The sequence below is a fragment of the Cavia porcellus genome, unplaced genomic scaffold, assembly GCF_034190915.1.
Source record: "Cavia porcellus strain 051 isolate PalLab524CR breed Dunkin Hartley unplaced genomic scaffold, mCavPor4.1 scaffold_24, whole genome shotgun sequence".
Classification (NCBI taxonomy): Eukaryota; Metazoa; Chordata; class Mammalia; order Rodentia; family Caviidae; genus Cavia; species Cavia porcellus.
This window is the reverse complement of record NW_026947507.1, coordinates 29,267,975-29,291,617: the sequence shown is the minus strand read 5'-3', so window position 1 is coordinate 29,291,617 and position 23,643 is coordinate 29,267,975. Positions and strand designations below refer to the sequence as shown.

Genomic DNA, 23,643 nt, shown 5'->3' with positions numbered 1-23,643 from the left:
GGGCTTTTCAGAGGCAGCTGGATCCAGGATATGCACTACTGGGATTAAGAGTAAGTGATAACTAAATGGATTTAGCATAGCTCTGGGTGTGGATAATAAATGCCTTGCCTGGGGTGTGGATGGGCACCGATCAAAAGGCTTATGGCCTGGGTGGAATGTAAAAGGAAGAAGAGGGAGGCAGGCTTGCTGCTTGCTGCCCCTGCCTGCCCTGCAATGGACTGTTTCTCCTCTGCCACACCTCACTGTCTGGAAGTCAGCTGACTCTGGACTGAAAGTTCTACAAATTGTGAGTTAAAATAAATCTTTCCTTTCTTTCTTTAACTTGTGAGTATCATGGGTGTGCAATTATATATATATATATATATATATATATATATATATATATGGCCTCATCCTGTATCCTGGGGAGAATGCTACCAAATGAAGAAACTCTTAAACAACTGCATGGTTCATCCATACAGTTAAGTTCTTGGATATTTTTGGATTTCTGCAGGTATAAGTTGTCTTGGTCCTGATAACTTATTTGAAAAAAATTCCTTACCTCCTCTTTTAAAACTAGTTTGGGGGCCGGTGGTTTAGTTCAGCAGTATAAGCGCCTGCCTGGCAAGCATGAGGACATGAGTTCAATACCTGGGACCCATAAAAAAATAAATAAAAACTAGTTTGGCCAAGTTATGCTATAAATTAACTGTAGTTATTGGTTTAGCACCCAGAAAAGGTAACGACAAATCTTGAGTGGCACAGATTGTCTTTTAGGGAAAAAGCCACTGCTTCATCTTTTAAGAAGAGGTAAGTACTAGCCTTAAGAGGGTGGTATAGGTTTCTTCTGATTCAGAAGATCAGGGAAATTTGGAGGTCAAGATTTTTAGGAATATTCCATTTACCCATTTCTTCATCTTACATGTTAGGGTTCCATTGTTTCTCAAGGAGGACTGAGTCTTGTTGTAACTGAGCCATTGACATTGGAAGGTTGGCTTTTCTCTAGTGTTCTGTAACCTTTAGGGATCAGTCTGCATTCTGAGCTTTAGTCTCTGCATATTTCAGCTGTAGGAGATGGAAGCATTTTAATATGCTACTGAGAAAACTCTGTGGCTTTCACTAAAATATTGCTGATTAATTGCTGTTACTCTTTTATTAACATTTAACGTGCATTAAGGGAGTTTAGCAGTAGTTGCCTAATTTACTGCTTTAGAGTTATTGTTTTCCCCCTATATCACACAAATACTTGATATATAATAGCACTAATCCTTTTTATAGCCTGTTATTACTGTAGGAGAGTGATTTATATTATCCTATAGGCCACAGATTATCTGTGTTCTATTTACAGCACCTGACGGGATTCACACTGCTTGCCCTAAACCTCCAAGGCCCAAATATTACAATACCTTCTTTACTGTACCAACTGATACAAGTGGGTTGCACAGGAAATAGACTCTTTATGATTGCAATTAGTATGTGGGAATTTATCAGGCAAAGTTCTTGCGGTTACCACTTATGAATGGGAAGAATAGGAAACAGGGCTAGAAAAAAGAAAATACTAAGTTACAACATAGTCTCAGTGAAGCTCTCAGACAAATTCAGAGTGCTGAAGCTAAGATGATCCACTAGAGATGTTCCTTTTTAGGGAGAGGGAACTATGCCCTTATATACCCTGTGTTACTGTTTGCTGAGTGCTGGCCACCTATAGGAAGTGATTTTGCCTATGGATGAGGGAGTATTTAAGCCAAGAGAAATGATAGTTGACCTCAGTTAACAATCTTCCCATCACCTGAGAATAAATTCTTCAATCATGAGATTGGATGTGGGCATACCATCAAAGTGATCTCTAAAATAATGTCATTGAAAAGATGTCACCAATGGGACTTGTCTCCTGTCTCCATATTTACAGGACCGTAGGGACAGAATAAAAGGAACTAACATTTTCAGACATTTGCAAACATTTTTAAATGACTATTTAAAAAAGAAACCTCATTCTTAGAAAAATATCTGTAAATATGTTTTAAAAGCTAGACAATGACATTAAAAGAAAATATATGGTAGGACAAGTCTTTTATATATCTAAATTTTAGAACTCAAAATAAGAGCATAAGGGTATTCTTTGACCTGATAATTTTCTGCCAAAATTCTGTGGTAAAATTATAGTCAGTAGTAAAATACTAGAAGTATTTTCTAAAAAGTTATAAGATAAATATTCTTGCTATCACTACTTATATTCAATGCTAAGGTTTTAAGAATTTATAAAACAAAACAAAAGAGGAGTTCACACACACTCCTACATACAGTGGCTACAATATACAAAAACAATGCTTCATTGTTTTCAGAGAATAAAATTTTCTTCACAGCAAAAGCAAGATATTTATTAGGGCCAATAGAAATGTTGACTGTATCAGATGAATACAATATCAACACACAACAATTCTTATAAACGAATAACACTTATAATACGTAATTTAAAACAGTTGGTGTAATATAACAATATTTGAACATTTACATAGAAATAAATTTTAAAAGGCATATAAAATCTTTAGGGAGAAATATTTTTCCTTTTTAAAAGTTATAAATAAAGATAAAGAAAGTTAAATATGATTATGAGTATAAAAACTATCTTTGAAATGACAATAGTTCCTGTATTCATTTAAAATGTTAGAATAACTCTAATCAAGATTCTAATAAGATTTTCTCTTGTAGCCTGACTGCTTCTCAAGTTTCTATAGAAAATTGTTTACTAAGAGTGACTGAATAAATTCTGAAACACAAGTAGTGGAGTAAAGGTCTAATTATGTTAGAAATAAAGATTCCTAATAAATTACTGTACTGTGCAGTAGAGTTTTAAAGACCGCTATACTGAAGTGATGGAATAAAGTATTAGGTATCTGATGCATGTTTTAGTTTGGATCTAAAATGTTCCCCAAAGGTCCACACACTAAAGGATTGGTCACTAGTCTGTTGCACTATTGTGTCGGCCATTCATTGTTTCTAACTTTTTTTAATTAATTAGAACAAAAAAATAGACATATATATATATATAATGTTTAGCTTTGAAATTATTCATCAATACATATTAATAATTGCACTTTAACTGTGGAATTTAAAATTTTTACTTGACCTTTCGTATACCAAAATCAGCCTTTGCAATCATATTGAAAATCGGGGTTTTCAAAATTAATATAATTCTTCTTTATACTTTATCTCATGATACATGCAAAATATGGTTATTGGATGTTTAGCTTTTAAAAATTTCTTGCTTTTAGATTTTATCTCAGCGAGGTTATAGGTAAATTGCTGATGTCAATATTTTGTCGAATAACTTGGAATATTCCCTCTTTTTGTGGCCATGCTACCAAATACATGCATAGATTTACTTGTTTTCTTGCATTAAATTATGAATGGGATTTTGTAGAACCCTCTGCCTTGTAGAGCTATTGATATTAGATTGGCCAGTTCAACTTTTCAATGAGCATCCCTCTACTCTTTTTAACAATCTTTTGCCCACATATCTATCATAAATGTAGTTGTCTTCTTTCTTTGGTGCCTGACTCATGTTGATAGTATGTGGTTCTTGTAGCTGTTGTGGTATCAAAACGATATACAAATGACTTGTTCTTATCCATAGGAATTTGGCTTTGAGAAATTTGCTTTTGAGAAATACTCTTATATTGCTGTTTCTACTGTCATTACTAGTCTATATTCAAAATCTAGACTCATCTAAACAAAAGTTTACATATGAATATCCTGTAATCTAACTGATTGTACTTCTGTATATACTTTCTAAATAAAATCTTACACTACATATGGTACTTACTAGGTGGTTGCATTAAAGGAAGTTTTAATGCTATACAAATTTTTATAACAGGAAGAGATACAAAGAAGTGTATTCATATAAAAGAATAACTTACAAGTTAAAAAACCTACAGCTGTATATCATAAATAAGCATAGTTTTTGATACTATACAAAGTAAAGAAGTTACAAAAACCATAATTTGAGATTTGTGTAAAATTTTAAAATATGGATAAAAAGAAATAGATTACTTCTTTACATATTCATGTTACTAGTCACTCTAGGACAAAGTAAGGTCATAGAAGTCAGGAGGGGTACATATGTAAGTGCTGTTCTAATAATTACAGAGTTGTGGCAAATTTTGCAAAATGTTCAGGTTATTTCAAAGCTAGATGGTGTGTGTGCTTTTCTCTGTAGTTGAAATAGAGCATGGTTTCTAAACAAAGAGGGAGGATAAATCTGTTGGTTAACTGAATTAACATGGACAATAAAAGAATATATCAATCATACTTTATATTGCACATTACTGCCAAGAAAAAAGATAATCCCCAAAACAAATGTTGATGATGCTGTAAAAACTCAACCTATGAGGGAGGGTATCCTGCTCAGAGATGTAGTAAAACACTACATCAAACATAGAAATAAGGGCTGGGGATTTATCTTAGCAGCGTAAGTACCTTCCTGGCACGCACAAGGTCATGAGTTCAATTGGAAATAATACGAATAAACTTGTTCTGTTTTGATTCACTCTCAACAGTTACTCTTATCAGAATATTTTTCACATGCTTTTATTTATATTGAGAATGTTGAGAACAGAATCTCCGATTGCTAAATCCCCTTTACAACTGTATCTTTTATTATTATTAACTGGCATTTTGATTTTTATGGTAGCAATGTCTTATGAGCTTTCTCAAAGATCTCAGAATAACTTTTAAGTAATTATTTGATATGAATACACTTATTTGTACTTCCAAGTGGTGGATTCTGGGACATGACAAGGTGCAGTTTCTAATTCTGCCAATCTGAAGACAAATCTTAATTCAGGCAGTTGATAAAGGCACATATTACTTTTTAGGGTCCTTATTATTTTGTTGTGTATTTTTCTTGAATTTAATAAATGGTCTCTGGTGAAACAGTAAATCAATGGTTATTATAACCACAATATTGGGAAAAATCAATCCTAATACATAATATATCCCAGTGATAGCAGTGGACTGTCATTCAGAGGTATTCAAGATTACATATAATTAGTACTAGGGGTCCAAATTGGTAAAATCAAACACTATCTCTTTTTACTATCCCTTGTGATGATTTAAATAACCTTCAAGTATCTGATCCTACTACAATTTTCTGAATGGTATAAGAGTAAGTATTTGATTTAAATTTCACTTTCAGTTGGTATAAAAGAGCCTCTAGATGTATTGAATTATATTGTCTCAAAGAAAGGATTTGGTTTTATTTTATTTTTTATATTTACAGTATGTAGCAATTATCAGGCAAAAATATGTTTAGTAGGCGATAATAAAATGGTGTCATAAAATTTGAAAATAATAATAATGAACTTGAAACATTTTAAATGCGTTTTTCTTTTTGATTGGCTTCTTTATGACTTTTTAAAGTCATTGCGCATTTTATAAGCCCTACAAAATTACTAATTAATTTTGTTATTAAAATTAATTATACTAATGATCCTTTTACAAGTGTAGGCCTGCTTATTAAAACACTGTTTTTCTAAAACTTCACAAATAAGAGTAATTGATACAATTATCTGAAACTCAAACATTTACAGAAGCAAATGATACTTGCCTTTATTACCCATAGTGTTTTTCCTTGCATCTGGTTTTACTAAAAAGGAGGTTATCTTTCAGCTAACCACATATATTTCCATGGATTATGGCATTCATTTCCTTAGAGATAGTTACTATTGAGACATTTTGGATAACATATTTTAAGCAAAATAAAATACATACAAATCTGTAGGGTTTCCCCTTTTGTTTTTAAAGGATTATAGAAGGATTTGCTAAACAGGGTATACTGTGAATAATTTAAGAGAAAAATTACAAGTCTATCTTGAGTCCAAAGATTTAAGAAGTTGATAGGCTTCTAGTTAAAATACACATTTAAGATTAATCTGTAATACTGCAGGGAGATTAGAGGAATAAATGGGCCAAATTTCCAATTTATATCCACTAGCTAAAATTCATCACCCCAGTTCTAAACGTTTACATTTAAAGAACACATTAAACACTATGGATTCCTGGTATTGTTGAGGATTTTATTTGTTTATTATGCATGTGTACCTTTGGGTTTCATCATTTGTTTTTCTTTTTGTTTATTATCTCAAATAAGGCTTGAAGTAGTACTAGTCAGTTACTTAGCAACTTTGAAATCACATCCAGAACAGGCAGAGTCCTGGTGGTTTCTTTTCCACCAGTGTGCAAGTTATGATGCAGTAGGATTTCCTTCAGTAAATATTTCTTTTATGTTCTGCTTCTGTCTGCCTGAAAGCACATTTTCTCCATGTGTTGGTGGAGGTAACATGACTGTTTCTGCAAATAAGAAAAGGAAGTAACTATTGATTAATTTCCCATATGAAACTTTGCTATGGTGAAGACACATCACCTTTATGACTTTGAACAGAAATTTCAGCACAAATGCTTCCCAGTCTGAAATGCTTCCTGGAACTCTAAAAGTGACCTGTGTTCCATGCTCACCAGCTGTATGTTGTCAAGTAAAAGGTTGGACAGTAGGATGAGACTGGTAAAATAGGAGTGGTATATGTGCTAGTAACTTTTTTCAATGGTGGTACAAAATACACAAGAGTCATGTTGGTTCCAAAGCAGAAATATCATGGCAGAAGGGCAGGGTAGAGGGAAGCTGCCTCTTCATACAAGCACAAAAAGTATCATGCCAGGAAATGAGCCAGAAAGGGGTGGGGTCAGTTGTAGTCTCCAAGATCCTGTCCCATGACCCACTCCTTTCAACTTGGCCCTACATTTCCATTACATCCCAGTAATACCATCAAGTTCTCATCATCAATGAATTCATCCATAGAGGAGCCAATCACCTTTCTAAAGGCATTGCTCTTAATACATGAGACCTTTGGGGATGTTTTAGATCTAGTAAGCACCACGCAACCACCATGCATTTAAAAGTTGCTGAACATTTGAAAACACTGAAAATAATGTTGGAAGCTCCTTTCATAGCTCTTTCATTTTTTCTTGCTTAATTGTGAATGAAATTCTGCTCATTCAAGAATCTAAGTCAACAAAAGAACAAGTAGAAAGCAGTATGTGAAGCCAAGTTTTCAGCGTGTCAATGAGTTTTTAAATGTTGACACTACTTCACTGAACATTAATTGTTTTGCGGCTTTACAATGTGATGTATTAATCAAAGAAAAACCTTTAGCCTTTGACCTATCCCAGAGGAAATCCTTGACAGGTTAATAAGCAGAAAGGTTGGCATATAACCACTCATCCTAATCTATCATAATACTGGGCTAATGAAAATGAGGAAAAATGAGAATGAAGATTCTACTGTTTGTCTGAAGATATGAATAGCCAGTTGGTAAAACAAAGCTAAAATATAGAAAATAGTAAATTTGCATAAGCAGTCTTATTTCCAAGAAGAGACCAGGATTTACTCCAAGAGTTAGTGTCAATATTTAGAAAATAAACAAATTTAATTAAAAAAGAAGTACCAGGGTTGACTCTTACATTGGCCACAGTGTAAACAATTATGGGCCTAAGGGAGAAAAAAGGAAGTGTTGGCTGTGCCTTTACAAGCTGTATAATGTGGGAAATACAAATACAGCAAATCTCGCTAGTGGTTGGTTATATATTCAATATCTGAGCAGAGTAACAATGGCATTTCAAAAAAACCTTGTGAACTGCAATAATTTATTTTTTTAAAACTTGTAAGAGAAAATGTTAGCCCATCCACACAAAGAAGTTCCAGTATTTATTTTGTCATTTCTTAATCAAACTACTTTTAAGTCAATGTTTTCTCTTTTGAGACAAAGAGTTCCAAATGAATATTTGTGGTATGGGTGATATTTTAAAAATGTCCTGAGAAATCCTATCCACAGGCATTGTGGGCTATAAATGCAGATTGATATGATGTTTCAATGGATCTTTTGTTATGGGAAAAAATTTTGTCTTTTGACTTAAAAAGAAAGATGTTTATTTGAAAATGTAACATTTAATCATATCCATAATGGAAAATGATGGTAAAACAGAAAAGGGAAATTTGCAAAACATGACTTGCTTCTTGTTTTCTGTGTTCAGAGTGGCTGAGTAAATCTAAATTGATTTCGAGACTAATGTAGCATTGAAAATGATTTTATTGTCAAAATCTCTATATTTTGGAAGAATAATCATTGCTACCACGATGTTCTAATTTATATTGTGATTATATTTTACTGCTTGATTGAACAACTCAGGTAGTTCATGTAAATAGAGAATAAGTTCTGTGTTATCTGAAGTAACTTCCAAATTACTTATATAAGTATATTCCAAATATACCTAGTTTCTTTTCTTTTTTATATATCAATGATTCAACAGTTTTATGTTGTATCCATTACCCTTCAACGCCTGTGTCCCTGGTAGAGAAGGCATGTGGTCTTTAGAGAGGCTACCCAAAAGTTATGTTCCTCAATGTACCTTTCAATCCATTTTATGAATGAAAGAAGAGTAAACAATTTTATTTAACAATCAGTGGTAGTGTTCATTACATATCAGTTTTAAAATTGTAGATTAGAGTGATGACTGTGTGGAGTGTATGCGGTAATGTATAATAAAAGTGGAAATGCAGATTTTTTAAAAAAATCTACAGAATTATTTAAATAAAACATTGCATAGATGCTATCGTATGAACAACTAAAATAATTGTATTGCAAATGCTTTCTTTTTTATTATTAGAAATTTAAGGCAGGCACATATGATATAACAAATTCTTATCTCTATGAGTACCTTTAAAATACATTTTATTTAGGCTTTTATTGTATCAAGTTTCTAAAATTTTAGATAGTTGTTTCTCAAAATTGGAATTTATATTAATTTTCATATGTCGCTTTGGGGAAAAATTTATTCTGTAAAAATAAAAAGCCAACAGGAAATTATCTTCTTTCTTCTCATATACCATTGCTTCTAAAATGTATTTATTAGAACTTAATGCTAAATCCTACATTTCCTTGGGAATTTGCTTACTGGCTGTCAATCATGTGAAAATAGTTGATTTTTGAGTCTTCACCATTGCCCTTCTCTGAGGAAATTTTTATTATACTTGACTGTGAGTCAAAGTAATCTGCTAGACCTTCACATTACATCATTTTTCCTCCCTAAATCCAGTGTCAATAAATGCTGAAAGTTTAAAGATCGTGTGGAAAAAGTGTAATGAGAAAGTGTTCTTGGCTATCCTTGAATCTTTGAGCTTTCTCTCCAGGTCCTATAAATATCAAAATAACTGGACTTCAAAGTCTGTCATATATTTCCTGAGACTGTGAGTGTGGTATTTAGAGAAAAGAGAACATATTTATCCTAGTCATTCTTTGAAATGTGTAAATAAATAGTATTTTGTCTTTAAGGCAAATTTACTAGATATATAGCATGCTTAGCTTCATTTTTCTTATACAACTTATACATAAACCCATGCTATATTTTCATTCACATTTTTAGAAAATTGCTAGTATATGTATACTGAGGAGCTATTTGTTTTTGGTACTCTGGTATTGGGGCCTTTGAGTACTATTGCAAGGTCAGTTGAATATCGATAATAACAATGTACCATATACCTCAAAAAGGTAGAATAAAAGATTTTGATTACCACAAAATGCTAGTCTTTATTTTAACAGACCTGTGTTGCTGCACAGGGGTCAGTACACAGGAGGAAACGCTTCCAGAGGGAAACTCTGAGAAGTGGCTGCTTATAAAGCCCTTGCAGATTCTGAGTTTTCATCATCAAGAACTGATAAGTACTTGAGAAGATAGATATATGTAAATCTGATTCAATCATTACACAGTGTAGACTTGTATTCAAATACCATCCCATTTTTATATGTAAAAATTTTAATGTTTCTTTAAATATTAATTTATCAAAAAAGAAATAACAATGAATATCATATGCTACCTGTTGTGATTTTTAGTTTGAAAATCAGACTAAAGAATCAGATGCTTTAAAATTACTAAATTAATTACAAGATTCAATTCGATGGCTGACTACTGATAAAAGTTACCCAATGACACAAAAGCCTATCAAAGCCCTAACGAGGCCAGCTGAGGAGAAGATTACTGGGAAGGCTTTCTGTAGACAATGCCTTTTTTTTTAAAATCACATTATGCTCTCAGGTTATCAAGTATTTTAGTGGTCAGGAATTGTAAATTAAAGTGAATGTATTCATCTTCTAGGGAGTATTTACTTTGTAGCATTTTCCTCTAAGTGGGCTGATAGGCTTTGCTTTAGGCAAAGAATAGTCTCTACTTTGTGGAATCTTTTTTAATCAGAAAACATTTCCACAGAAAAAATATGGTATCAGTGTTTTATAAAGCCATATAGATGCATATTTTGCATACAGCTTTTCAGAAATCACAAACTTGAAACCTCTATAACTCATCTTTGGATCCAAGCCTCAGCCAAAGATCAATGACAAATCGGGAAGTAGATGAAAGAGACGTCTTTAAAAGATAGTGGTAGAGAATTATGATGTTAGATTTCTTGTTTTTACCATATATTATTTTATAAAGTGCATTACTCTGCATACTTGACAAAAGCTTGCTGTCTTTCTATGTCTTTTGATTTTTTTTGTAAATTTTTATAATTCATTGAAGCGAAATGACCTTTAAGAGAAAAACAAAACTTGTGGTTTTCTATGTAGTTTGAAAATTGCTCTTCTTGATATTTCATCTTAGCTTCTTGGTTACCTCTACCCGCCCTCTCTTCTGACCCTCCAAATCTAAGCAGAATTCCAAATAGATAATGAATATTCTAATTTCTAACTAATTTCCTTAGGTAGGATTGTCTTCTGTGAACCAATTTCCCATTTTTTTTTAATTCTCACCTAAAAAATTTTAAATCACCTTACAAATGAACCAAGTGATAATCCAAACTTTTTAATTATTTGACTATTTTTGTGGGGTTTTAATACAAAATAAATAGAAAATATTAGATAAAATGGAAAACAAAAAATTCCAAAGTGGAGTGGTTAATTTCATGTATCTCTGCAACTAAACATAAAATATACTTTAGCTTGTAATGTGAATTATAAATACATATTTTCATGCTCCAGCTTGCTGTTCCAATGTGTAAGTAAATTACTTTAACATACAGAAATAGGATACTTACATTTGAGTAGAGATACAATAAGAGAAACTTTTAGTGTGTGAATATGAAGAAAAATATCGTGCATTTTAAACTACTGTATATAGCAGGTTGAAGTTCTAAAATGTCTTTTTTTCTGTTGATCATATCAAGATTTAAAGATGTGCATGGTCTGTAATTCACTGAATTGGCATGTAAACGAATCAGCATCAACATTCCCTATTGCTTGCATCCAAAAGAGTACTTGATCTTTTTCTGAAGCAATTTATGATGTATTCAGAACTGCCAAGCTCTTCCAAAGCTATTAGATTAGAAAAAAATACTAGATAAATAAAATGGGTTAATGTCCTCCAAAACTGTTTTGCGTCCTTTGTAAGTATCATGTGGCCTCCTGCCTTTTTTCTCTCCAGAAGTAATGTTTTTGCTTCTATGAAGTGACTTATCCTTGGACTGATGATCTGTGTTTCATATAATCCATCAGGGCATGAATCCTGCTGCCTGCGCGAAGTCATTACAAGAGCATAAAAAGCTAAAACACGTTTGAGTTCTGTTTTATGGGTACCCCATTTATTATGGAAAATGTAGTACTGACAAGCACACATTTCGATTGGTCAGGTGTCTCAGCTTTCCTATCCATCAGCTGACTCAGAAGAGTGAAAACTTATTCTTGCAGAAAAAAAAGATGCTAAGAAAGACGAGGACAATGATAATTATTTTTTAGGAACTGGGAATTTGTTAAAAATGTAAGGACCTGACGTTCCTCACCAGATGGATAAATTAGAATTTTCATTTTTAGCAGATTCACTGTGATTCTGCGCAAAGGAAAGTTGGATAAGCACTGATTGACTGTCTGTTTGCTCCAGCCCTTCAGCATTAAGAAGAAAGAGTCAGGCCGAGAGTCTCTCCCTATCAGTGCCCACAGCTATTTGTATAGAAATACACTTGCTAGCAGTTTTAAATAACTGGCAAATTTACATTTACGGTAGCATCTTGTAAGAAGTAGACCTTATTTTAATGAAACCAAGCCCTATATTCTAATTTTAAAATTTTAAATTCTGATTGGTCAGCTCTGTCCTGGGTTATCTGGCTTTAGGGACGCTAGAACATTTTTGTTTTTATTTTTTTCCTGCATTAGTGTATGAAATTGAATTCAATTTTAGAATCTAGACTTCAGTTTTAGATATCAACACTAATCTCTTATCTAGTGTTTTAAATGCTTTTATAGACTCTTCATGGTGATGTTTCTATGACAGTGAAAGTCATAGGAAAGATAAGAAACATTTCTTTACCCCTATTAGACTCTAGCATCCTGCAGGCAAGAGGGAAGACTGTTGGTAATGGGGAAAAAAGTAGTGGTTGAAAAGAGAATTCAAATTTTAAGAAAGGGTTTTCCATATACGAAACAGATAACCTATCCCAAATTGAAACGTGTTTTCTTTTTTCTAGCTCAACATAGACATCTAAACCCTTCCTGTTTCAGAAGGATTTAGGAAGGAAGAAATAAAACTAGTTAATAAAAACATTTCATAGCTTTAATGTCTGGTTTAACTTTCATGCTAGCTAATGTAACTCTTTTTTGGTTGTGCTAATATTCATAAATATATTATTCAAATCTGTGTCTAGTAAAACGCAGTAATTATAAAAACGTAGGTTTTTGGTACTTCCTAAATTTTAAAGGTAGCTCTTCTTTTCCCCTTTGGTTTTGCAGAAGAATCATCGAATTTAACATCCTAATACTTCTACCCAGTTGTTACATTTTCCTGTGTCGTATTCAATTTATTCTCTCAAGTTTTCTGTTTCCTGAAGTCCCTGTATTTTGACATCTGACATTACAAAGACTCACTTGGTTTAATTTAGTCTCAAATAAACAAGACCATTTCATTGTTATGTGAATGTTATTTCTGAATGTAGAGAAAAGTTTGCATCCTCCTTATGAATGAGTTTTCCATTATTTCACAATGAGTTGTAGAGTTTTGCTTTAATTCTGTAGCATGAAGCACTAGATAAAGTCTGAGTGCTTTCTAGATCATAAAGTAATGATGAAAATATTGAACAGATCTTATTTGTCATAAAAACTCAAAGATCTGGAACTAATTGTTGCCCAAATGCATGTTGATTTAAATATTATCTTGGTAGTTATATATTCATTCTGTAGAGACTCGAGGCAATAAATGGGCTTTAGAGAAGTGCATTGTAAATGTATTAAATTAATTAATGCATTGCTATAATGGCAATATATTCTTTCGTCTTGATTGTACTTTAGTTTGCAGCCCATGGTTTACTTGTTACTCTTCCTTTCCCAACTAATGATGACCTGTGACTGGTCACAAGCATCCATAGGAAGTATGGGCACCCTTCTCAGATTTTCGCAGATTTGCCAATAAGCTCATGACTGACGATTTCTCTTTTTTTAGAACACTCCCAAGCCAGTCAGTCATTGAGTATCTCATTTAAGGAAACTATTTTTTGTCCTTTCCACAAATATCAATGCTATGAAAGTAAAAACAGAACAGAACCAAAAACAACAGGGGGTCATGACTCTCTCACAGGTGGCTTATATTTATACTGTAAAAAGACCAATGTATCCAGTTAAGATTACTTCAGTAATGTTTTTCCAATTATCTTTGCGTGCACTCATTGGACTGTGAAATATTTTACATTTTAATTCACCTTTTCTCTTTTAGCTGTATTTTGGGGTGATATTGCCTTAGATGATGAAGACTTAAATATCTTTCAAATAGATAGGACAATTGACCTGACCCAGAACCCCTTTGGACAACTTGGACATACCACAGGTATGACTCCTTATTTGGATAAATCTGTGCTCACTGTGGAGAAAATGTACTCTTGAAATGGTATGAATACTCTGCATCATTTTTAATGTCTCACTGGCCAATCTTGTTTTCTTGCACAGGAATCTACATGCTTAGCATTTTAGGTTTATTCATAGTATGTATTTTATAACTTTATATAACAAGCACATTAGAGTGTTTGCTGTATGCCTGGCCTGGCTTTGCTTTGCAGATATTAACTCTTTGAATCCTCACAACAAACTTCTGAGGGTCACCATTAATACTGATTGTTATTTACAAGTGAGATCAAAGTTTGTATGGCTTTCTCATTGTCACATAATCTGGAGGTGGCCCAGTTAGAAATAGAATTCAACTCTAAGAAAGGCCCCATTGTCTCCCACTTGGTCATTCAGTTGTGAAGTGTAAATGATTCTTAAAAAGAGTAACTAATGAAAATTTGTTTAGAGACATGTGACTATCTTACGAAAGTTCAGAAGAAAATTTAACTTTAGGGTTTTGAACAAGTTTGAATTATACCTGTATAAGAAGTACAATAATTCAAAGATTACTTCAGTTCTTACTTAAAAATATGTTCTACTAAAATTTAAAAATTCTTTGTATTTTACATTTTTATTCCATGTTATATTTTGGAGGAAAAAATATGAGAATAAGAGGATAAAATATCATTTTCTAGTTTCTGGTTATAGTAAAAGCTGTTTCATATAATGTCTTTTGATTTCATTACTTTCCTCTGTATACTATTTTTATTTTTTTTTATTACACAAAAAATAAAATATGTAGTTACTTTCTTTTTTTTCAGCAGACAACTATATAGCATATGTAAGATTTTTGACAGTGAATCAATACATTTTTGTTTAATGCACTTTTTAGATTCAGTGTTTTTGTTTACTGTTTTTTTTTTTTTTTTGTGGTGCTGGTGCTCAAACCCAGGGACTTGCTCATGCAAACCAAGAACTCTACTGAGCCGTATCCCCAGCTGTACAATTAGTGCTTTTAACAGCTTACCAGTTTGCTGTGTGTGTGTGCCTGTATTCGCATCAGTGTATATGAAAACATTTGAAATTGATTGCAGAAATATATACAAACAAATAATATCAAAACACTTTACTACTAAGTAGTTTAGTATATACCCTTTAAGAATGAGGACAATGCCCAGTGTAGTCAAAATATTATCACAAAACAATTATTTTAAACAAAAAGTGTATAAGAGAAAACCTAAGTTTAATGTAAAATAATAATACTAGGTAAGCCTAACATGCTTTAGCTTTTGCTGCATCTAGCAGTGATAGTTTTTATTTTTGAAACATACCATAAAATAGGAGAAAATCTTGCTTCTCAGTAGAATTCCAGTATGTTTCTGTAGAACACGTTCAGTAGCAGATGCTCCAGTTCCTGTATCTTTCTGAACACTGCCATGAAAGACATTTATTCTGGACAGTGGAACTGTGAGACCACTCAGCCAAATCCTGGGTTCATTGTCAATTGCATTTTACATCAAAATTTTCCTTTGCTTTAAATTTTATTCAGGATATTTCTTTAACTTCTCCCCTATTATATTGAAGCCATTAATTATCTGTGATTTAAATGTTTCTAGTGTTTTTTTTTGTTGTTGTTGTTGTTGTTTTTGTTTTTTAGTTCTACAATTTAAACCCAGGGTCTTTGCATTGAGACATGTCTCTAAAGATTATTTCCCCAGGGGCTGGGGATTTAGCTCAGTGGCATAAGCACCTGCCTTGCAAGCAGGCAGTTGTGAGTTTGATACCTAGTACTGATAAAAAGGAAAAAGACAAAGGAAAAAAAAAAGATTATTTCCAGTCAGAGTTTTGTTAAGTCCCTAAATTGCCCAGATTGGGCTTAAATTCATTCAAACTTCAGCCTCCCATTGTGCTAGGTTGTGAAGTGCATGCCATCATGTCCCACTGTCATTTGATATTTCATTTAAAATTAAGCTTTGTGATAGTACATCCACAAAAATATTTAAAAAACATTCAATAAACCATTGTGTATACTGTTAAAACATTTATTCTAAATGTAAATATGAAAGGCACATATATCTTAAACCTCAACTTGCACTTGTAGCATCTTGCACTTTTCAGGTCAGTTTCAAACACTATAATAGTATATATTTTTTTCTTTCTCTTTTATTCCTTTCTTTTTAACTTGTTTGTTTTGCATTAATTATCTTTTAATTTAGAGTATACTTTTTTCATAAGTATGTATTTAATTTGTACTTATTTAGTGTTTTAGAACATGCCAAAAATAAGCATTTTTCCTTTTTTTTGTTGTTTTAGTAAGCTACCCATGCAGAGTTGTATTTCAATTGATATAAAAATCTTTCAAAACTTGTTAAAATATTATATAAAACGTCATTGTCTTTGATAGCTTTGAAACACTGTTTATTCAATTCTATAATTACAATTACCCTTGTAGTTACGTCAGTATTAACAAGTGCTTTTTTCTCATAAGTAGCCCCTTTATAAATCTATTTCTATCTACTTCAGGCTGTTCTAATATAAATATAGTTGCCATACAATAGTCATTTCAAACCTTAGATGCCATTCTTTAAAAATATTTTTGTAACTACATAGGAATGAATGCATTTAACTATGACTTCATCTTTCTAAAAGATTGACTGAAAAAAATTTCAAAAATTTTTCCCCAGATGGCGAGAGAAAAATGTGACCCTGTAATGCAAATAATTAGGCAGATTATGAGTCAGTGAGCAAGTTCTGTAAATTACTTGCCTTATAAGGACGTACTTGATTTTCCACTTAAGAGGCAGTAGATTTTATTGTTGTTTTATTTTTAGCTTTTCAGGTATTAGGTTTGGTTTATAGTGTGAGAAGAGTTGGTTGTCTTCCTGACTTGACTTTCATTATCATAACTTAGAGAATCTTGTGAAGCATAGTTACTGACTGCTGCAAACGCATCCGCACTTGTTCTCATGTTACTAGTTCTCATGTTATTGGCTGTTTATTCAATGATGGGTCTTACTTATCTGTAAAAATTCAAGGACAGTAGGACAAATAGAGGACACAACCAGCATTTTGTGGGAATCATGAAATGAAAATCAAGGGTCTTGGCTTTTCAAGATCATTTGCCAAGTGTTCTGCTTTTCAGCATATGCTAGGAATTCAATTTTCCTAATGTTTATTGGTTAAATCAAGAAGAGGCATATTTCCTCATTCCTCTCCAATCCTCTTCCATATGCATTTTGCATTTCCTTTTTTTTTTCCAGTGTGTACTGCAATAGAATGCATTTTACAGTTGAATAACTTTTGGATTCTTACCTTATGTTTTTTATTCAAATTGTTATTAATTAGAAATTATAAAACTCATTTGATAGAATTTGATGTGATTTTAAATTTTTTCAGAATTTATCAAAGTTTTAGAATGCAACTTGCACTATCTGCAGGTCTGCTTTCCTAATATGTACATTTCCATTTGCTGATTTGGCTTCTGAAAATATTCAGTTTTCATAGGGAAAATAACTGGAGGGCAATCAATAGGTCAAAATATCTTGCAGTCATTTTATATAACAATATGTGATGTCAAGGTCACAGTGAAGGAAAATACTTCAAATTATCAACAGTCACTCAAATGTCATGATGTCCAAATAAAGTCATTTAGATGTTCCTTAAATCTCCCAGATGATAGCTTCTTGTTTTTCCTTACCAACATTTGTTGCTGTGGAACTTTTACCCTCTACAAAGACTCACAGACATTCCTAATTTCAATACGATATAAAAATGATGTCTGAAGAGAAATCAGTATGGCATATTAGTATTGTTTATGTGCAAGAACTTTGAGGAACATTAGAGTTTAACTTAATTATTCTTTCTTATCCTTTAAGGTGGACTTGGCGACCATGCTATAGCAAAGAAACGAGGGGCTCTCTATCAACTTATAGACCGGATAAGAAGAATTGGTTCTGGTATATCATTGTTTAGAGTTGCAGGCGCTTGACTTGATGTACAGTGAATATTATACTCATCGCAGTTTAGTGTTTTTAAAAATCCATGTAGCTTTATGATGTGAGGCAGAGGCTTTATGCTTAGAAAGCAATGTATTCATTTTTACTTGGTTAGTCTGTATTTGGTGTAAGACTTTTAGAATTTAATTTGGGACCTTTTGAAGTGTTTCGTTAACTTATTTTAGATTTCTCCTTATTAAAATGTATTAGGTATTTATTTTATTTTTAAAACCTTTCCCAGTTAATTTGATATCATATAAAGATATTTTATAAAGCATGGAGGTCAACCAATGTTAGTCAAATGTCATAACTATTTGGTAATAATATAAGAACTACTTATTTTAAATTGGTAGACTGATTTATTAGATTAAAATAATTAATATTTTTACCATTGAATCATATATATGGTATTAAGAACACTGGGTTTGGTTTTAAAATTAATTTTCATAGTATTGAATTTATTAACCACTATTATAGGTTTAAAATTTTTAAAAAATCCTTAATTTATTGTTCATATTCTAAGATTCATTAAACTGATGAATTATAATGAAATTCTTGAATACATACTTTCCAAGAGTGATTTACCTCAGTAAAGAAACTGCTAGACTTGTTAGAGACTTAAGTGGAGAGGCTGTGTATGTTCAATATTTATTATGTTAAAGCAAGCATTTATTAGTGAGAAGCTGTTTGTATCAACAATGAGAGATGAATAAGAAAGAATAATCATGCATATTTATGACAAAGAAAAACAATAGGAAAAATATGGAAGGTCATGAAGAATAGCAAAGGACTCTATAATTGGAAGCTACTCCAGGATGGGCTGGATTTTATGTTAACCTGTTTCTGTGGTGTGTGACCTCAAAGTCTCCCTGGAGACAAATCCAGAGGAAACTGCAGGCGAGATGGCAGATGGTCTCAGGTGGCTGAGACTACATTTGTCTTTGCGCTATTTTTAAACCTATCTATATATAATGTACTGCTCATAATTTTAGCTGTACTACAATGTATTCTAACTTAAAAGATTAAGGATTTAGCTGGAGTAAGAAGAATGTTGAATACGAGGGAACTTTATTAAATAACATTGTATCATTTGGGGGTAAACTGGCAATTAATTAATAAGATAGAAAATATAAAACAGTTTTTCCTATGGTTTATATGCCTACCTGACTTCTATCTTCTGTAGGTTGTTATATGAGAATTCATCAAAATTCATTCACAGAGCATTCAGAAATAGTATTTTGACTTGAAATACTTAAATATTTTAATGTTTTTTTCACTTCATTTTTTCTTAACTTTGAGCATATTTATACTTCACTGCATTTTTCTTAACTTTGAGCATATTTATACAAATATGTAAATAAGACATTTCAACTTTGTCCTTTAAGAGGTAAATGACTCCCTGACCAAGGACTTCTGTTTCACAGAATGTTTTAAATGTCACTGCAGGCTTGCAGCAAAACAGCACAGTTAAGGAAAAAGTACCTCAAAAATTCTCAGGGCAAAATGAGAAAAATCGAGTTCCCAGAGCTGCTACATCAAGAACAGAAAGAATATGGCCTGGAGGTGTTATTCCTTATGTCATAGGAGGCAACTTTACTGGTAAGATATTCCCCGAGTGTCTGTTTTGATAAAGAAATGGAAGCTATCATATAGATGAAGTGTGTATTTGTGTAGAATATTAACATAAAAACATACTGTTCAATCAAATTTGCAAAACTACTCCATTCACCGAGGTTACTAGTTTAGAATTTCTTTGAGCTTGAGAAAATATTTTTAGTCTTATTTTCTAAGAGTCTAAAGTACTCTTACGGTTTTTAAACCAACTTTCAAATGTGCCCATTAAAATCTGGAGACTTACTTCTCTTCATATGACAGGAGGAATGTATCGACCCTTTATAGCGCCTTGTACACACATATTTGTAGAGATAGTGAACCTTAACCTGCTGATTATAAAGTGAGTGTCGATTCTTGACAGTGACCCATTGTGGTGCTGTAAACTGGTCTTTTTTGGCTGATGATAGCAGTGGCATTTTCTGCCCTGCCCTGCCAGGCTTAGCATGGAGGAGCCAGCACCGTCAAGTACTCATTAAAGACATGCAATTTTTCCAGGCAGCCAGCGAGCCATGTTCAAGCAGGCCATGAGACACTGGGAAAAGCATACCTGTGTGACTTTCATTGAAAGAAGCGATGAAGAGAGTTACATTGTATTCACCTATAGACCTTGTGGGTAAGTAGAGCCAGGGAATGATTTCAGAAACTCTGTAAGAAAAAAAAAAATTTAAAAAGCACATGTAGGATTCGTGTCTTAATATATGCACTGTACTTCAGTCATGCAAAAGTTTAGTTTCCACATGGGAAGATGGTAGGTATTAGGTAAATACACTTCACTGTCACAGAAATCATGTGATTCTGCCACAAATGTGCTTCTCCACTGCCACAGCTACTCTCTCTTGAACAGTGGCATTGCAGACGGCTGGCTCTGTCGAGTGAGAACCTCAGTATTTTAATCCAGCAGTTCTGTTGTGCTCGCTGTAAAATCTCTGCAGTAAGTTTCTGGTATGATATTAGCGAGGGTATTTGGTGCCCATCCCATCCCACAGCAATACCCGGAGTTTGTGCAACGTCAGTGTCTCACACCTGAGCTGCAAAATCTGCCCTTGCTCCTTGCCTCACCGAGGTGCTGCCACTAGGATTCACCTCTAAACGTGCTCCCCAGATCAATATTCCATGCTTTCCGAGACATGTTGCTGTTTTCCCAAAGGCAGTGTTTTCCATATTTCCATCTTACAGGATAACGGATGTTTTCTGAAAAATTTAAAAGGGTTCCTTAAATTGTGCAAATACTGTGCTGCACCTTAATGGATATTTCTGCAGCAATGTGCCAGTGACCGTTATTACCATTCAATTAATTGAATGTTTCTTAGATTTATGTGAAATGGAAGGACATTCATCTCATCCTTTTAAAAATGAGGACTACATATGAATATCCCAGGCTAATCTGAGAAATTTGGACCTGGGCATAAAATCCAAGGTCTTTGGTATGACTTTCAAGGAATGTTGTGAATTTACCACAACTTCCCTTTTCGGCTCTCTGATCCTCATCTTTCTACAGATCCCATAATTCAGACATGACAGTAATAACAGCTCTGCAAGCAACCTTGCCTACTTGAAAAGTCTTCTGATAGCTCAAGTTTTCAAACTGCTCTCCCCTGTATTTCCAATTAATTGGAATTTATATATAAAGCTTTGATTAAGTCCAGCTTGGTTTTTTTTTTTTTTTTTTTTTTTTTTTTTTTTTTTTTTTTCCAAAAATACTTGATAGGTTGTGCTGTCTTCTTTATAAGGCATCTTGTCAGGAAGCTCATCTGCCTGGACTTGTGTCTTTATGATCTGTTAGTGATTGATCACTGGATAAAAGGGGTGGCAACCTCTTCCTTTTACTGCAAATATTGTCATCATTACAAAGTGGTGATTTTTCTAGTGCTTTCTTTCTCAATGTTATTTATATTTATTAGCTAAAATTCTTCCAAAATGATGACTTTTCTCCAATCTGCTACAGTTTTTAAATACCTTTTGTTGCTCTGCATGTGCAGAAGTCAAAGTAAAAGCTTAATGTTTGGAGAAAACAGTTTTGCTGCAATGATATGTACTTATTCAGGAAACATAAAATTTCACTAGGTCCTAGAATGGGGTGCATTATGTCACCTTTGTTTTGCCATATTTTCCTGGAAGATAATTTAACTTAAAAGCTAAGGTATTTCAGTGTTAGCTCTACTCAAGTGACACTACAAAAAGCTTAAATATATATATTTCTAGATATTTTTGGATACTGCCATAAATTATTATTAAGCAATGTTTAATAATTAAGCAGTATTTTCTTCTAAATTACTCTAATTTTGGCTCGATAAGTTTCAGTTACATTTGAAATGTCTCTTGCTTTGTTGTATCTGTTTAATATTTAAAAGGTCCAACTTTTGACTGTCCTTACTTCTGATTATCTAATTGGAGTAGATATATCTTAGTTTACATCTTAAATACATAATATATTCAAGTCAATTCCTCTTCTTTCCCACCCTCATATTTTGTAAAACAAACACATCCAAAACACTTTCCCCTTATTATTTTGTTTGCCCTGTAACAGTTACATAACCTCAGCCTACTTGAACGTCTGTCTTTGTGAATGATTAGAGGAGGCAGCTTATCTCTGTATCCTTCATGGCACCTATAAGTTATTATACTTTATGCTGTCATGAAAGAATGGATAGTTTAAACATCATCTAAACACAGGATTTATAATTCTCATAAACACTAAAAGAGTGGAAGAATTTATCTTTTACATTAAAAGTATTTAATAATTTGAAGGAGTATTTAGGAAGATATACTTCAATAAGTTAGCAGTATGAAAAGTAAAGATACCACCTGACCAAAAAATACTTAAACCTGTAATTGTACTCCTAAAATTAGAATTTTGTAGTGGCATTGTTAAACTTTGGTGATCTGTTTTGGGACTCCTTTTACAGTTTGTAATTTGTCTTAAACTATTTTTTTCAGAAATAGGATATTTCTTTGTATACAAATTTATCAGTACTCTTCTAACCACTCTAATTATTTTGTGACTACTAAATTTCATTAGAATGTATCACTACTGGCTGCAATTTGCAAATCAATTATTTATCATTTTGATATAAAATTGTGCATTTAAACTCATAAAAATTCAATTAGAAGTTTAGAAGTTGGTAATGCACAAAATATTTGGAGCTAAGTAAAATAATACAATATATGATCAAAATATATAGTGGATAATTAATTTTTAAAAATGTATTATAGTAAAAGATTCATAGCCATTAATCGTCTTCCGAATGCTTCACCTGGCCTCAGATACTCTCAGTCCACTGCTCTTGCCACTCTCTGAAGCGATTGCAGAAGACCTTTTCCATGTCTTGTAGCTGCCTTGATGTCTGGAATTCATTCAAAACATGTATCTATCATAGCCACTTTGACTTCAGGAAAGAGAAGATACATAGTGCCATATCTGGTGAATAATTGTGGATAAGGACACATCATAAACTTTTCATTTGATGGTAATTTCATACCTATTTTGAATCACTTCAGTACATCAAAGCAGCCATTAAAACTACTCCACTTGATTTTAGCCAAAAGGCCTAGAAGTGATAAAAGACATTCATGAAAAAGAACTTTCAGAACAGCTTCAGAAAGGGGCCAGAATATGAGATAATCATGTTTGAAGAGAAGGGAAGTATTTTGAATGCAGTAAATGGCGTTTAAGCATTTTGAGTGAAGTTTGTCTTTTGCAGCAATATATTTTTTAATTCAAACATTTGTTATAGAGATTATGCCTCATAGATATTAATGTAAGTGTAATTAATTTATTACAAAAATTAAGCAATGTCAGCAAAATGTGAGACCTTTTAATAACAGAAGTTATATTATTTTTTTAATTGAGAGATTTGTGTAACTTAATTCAGTTCCTTAGTCTCTTGTATAAATTTAAATAGATTAATATCCTACATTTTCATTACCTGTTTTCATTGCAGTAGTTTCCTGAACCATCACTTTTCCTTTTGTCTTCTAACTTTTAATGACTACTAAAAGACAACTAAATGAACAGACCTTGTAAACCATGTAAGCGTTTTCTAGATTTTGTGATTCAAATGAAACTTAACTTTGGTCTATTTGACTATTCAGATTAAGATAACAGCCTTTCTTTACACTTACTGAATTTCTGTTTTGTGTCACTTACTCTG

The 23,643-nt window shown here is 32.6% G+C and overlaps 1 protein-coding gene across 1 annotated transcript in view; it reads left to right on the top strand.

Moving 5' to 3' along the window:
* The window catches only part of Tll1 (tolloid like 1), a 186,483-nt gene that overhangs the window by 73,460 nt on the left and 89,380 nt on the right, over positions 1 to 23,643 (top strand). The window contains exons 2-5 of the mRNA XM_063234796.1: positions 13,777 to 13,887; positions 17,759 to 17,839; positions 19,325 to 19,477; positions 19,988 to 20,105. Of these exons, the coding sequence (XP_063090866.1) occupies positions 13,777 to 13,887; positions 17,759 to 17,839; positions 19,325 to 19,477; positions 19,988 to 20,105 (463 nt within the window). The remainder of the gene's footprint in view (positions 1 to 13,776; positions 13,888 to 17,758; positions 17,840 to 19,324; positions 19,478 to 19,987; positions 20,106 to 23,643) is intronic.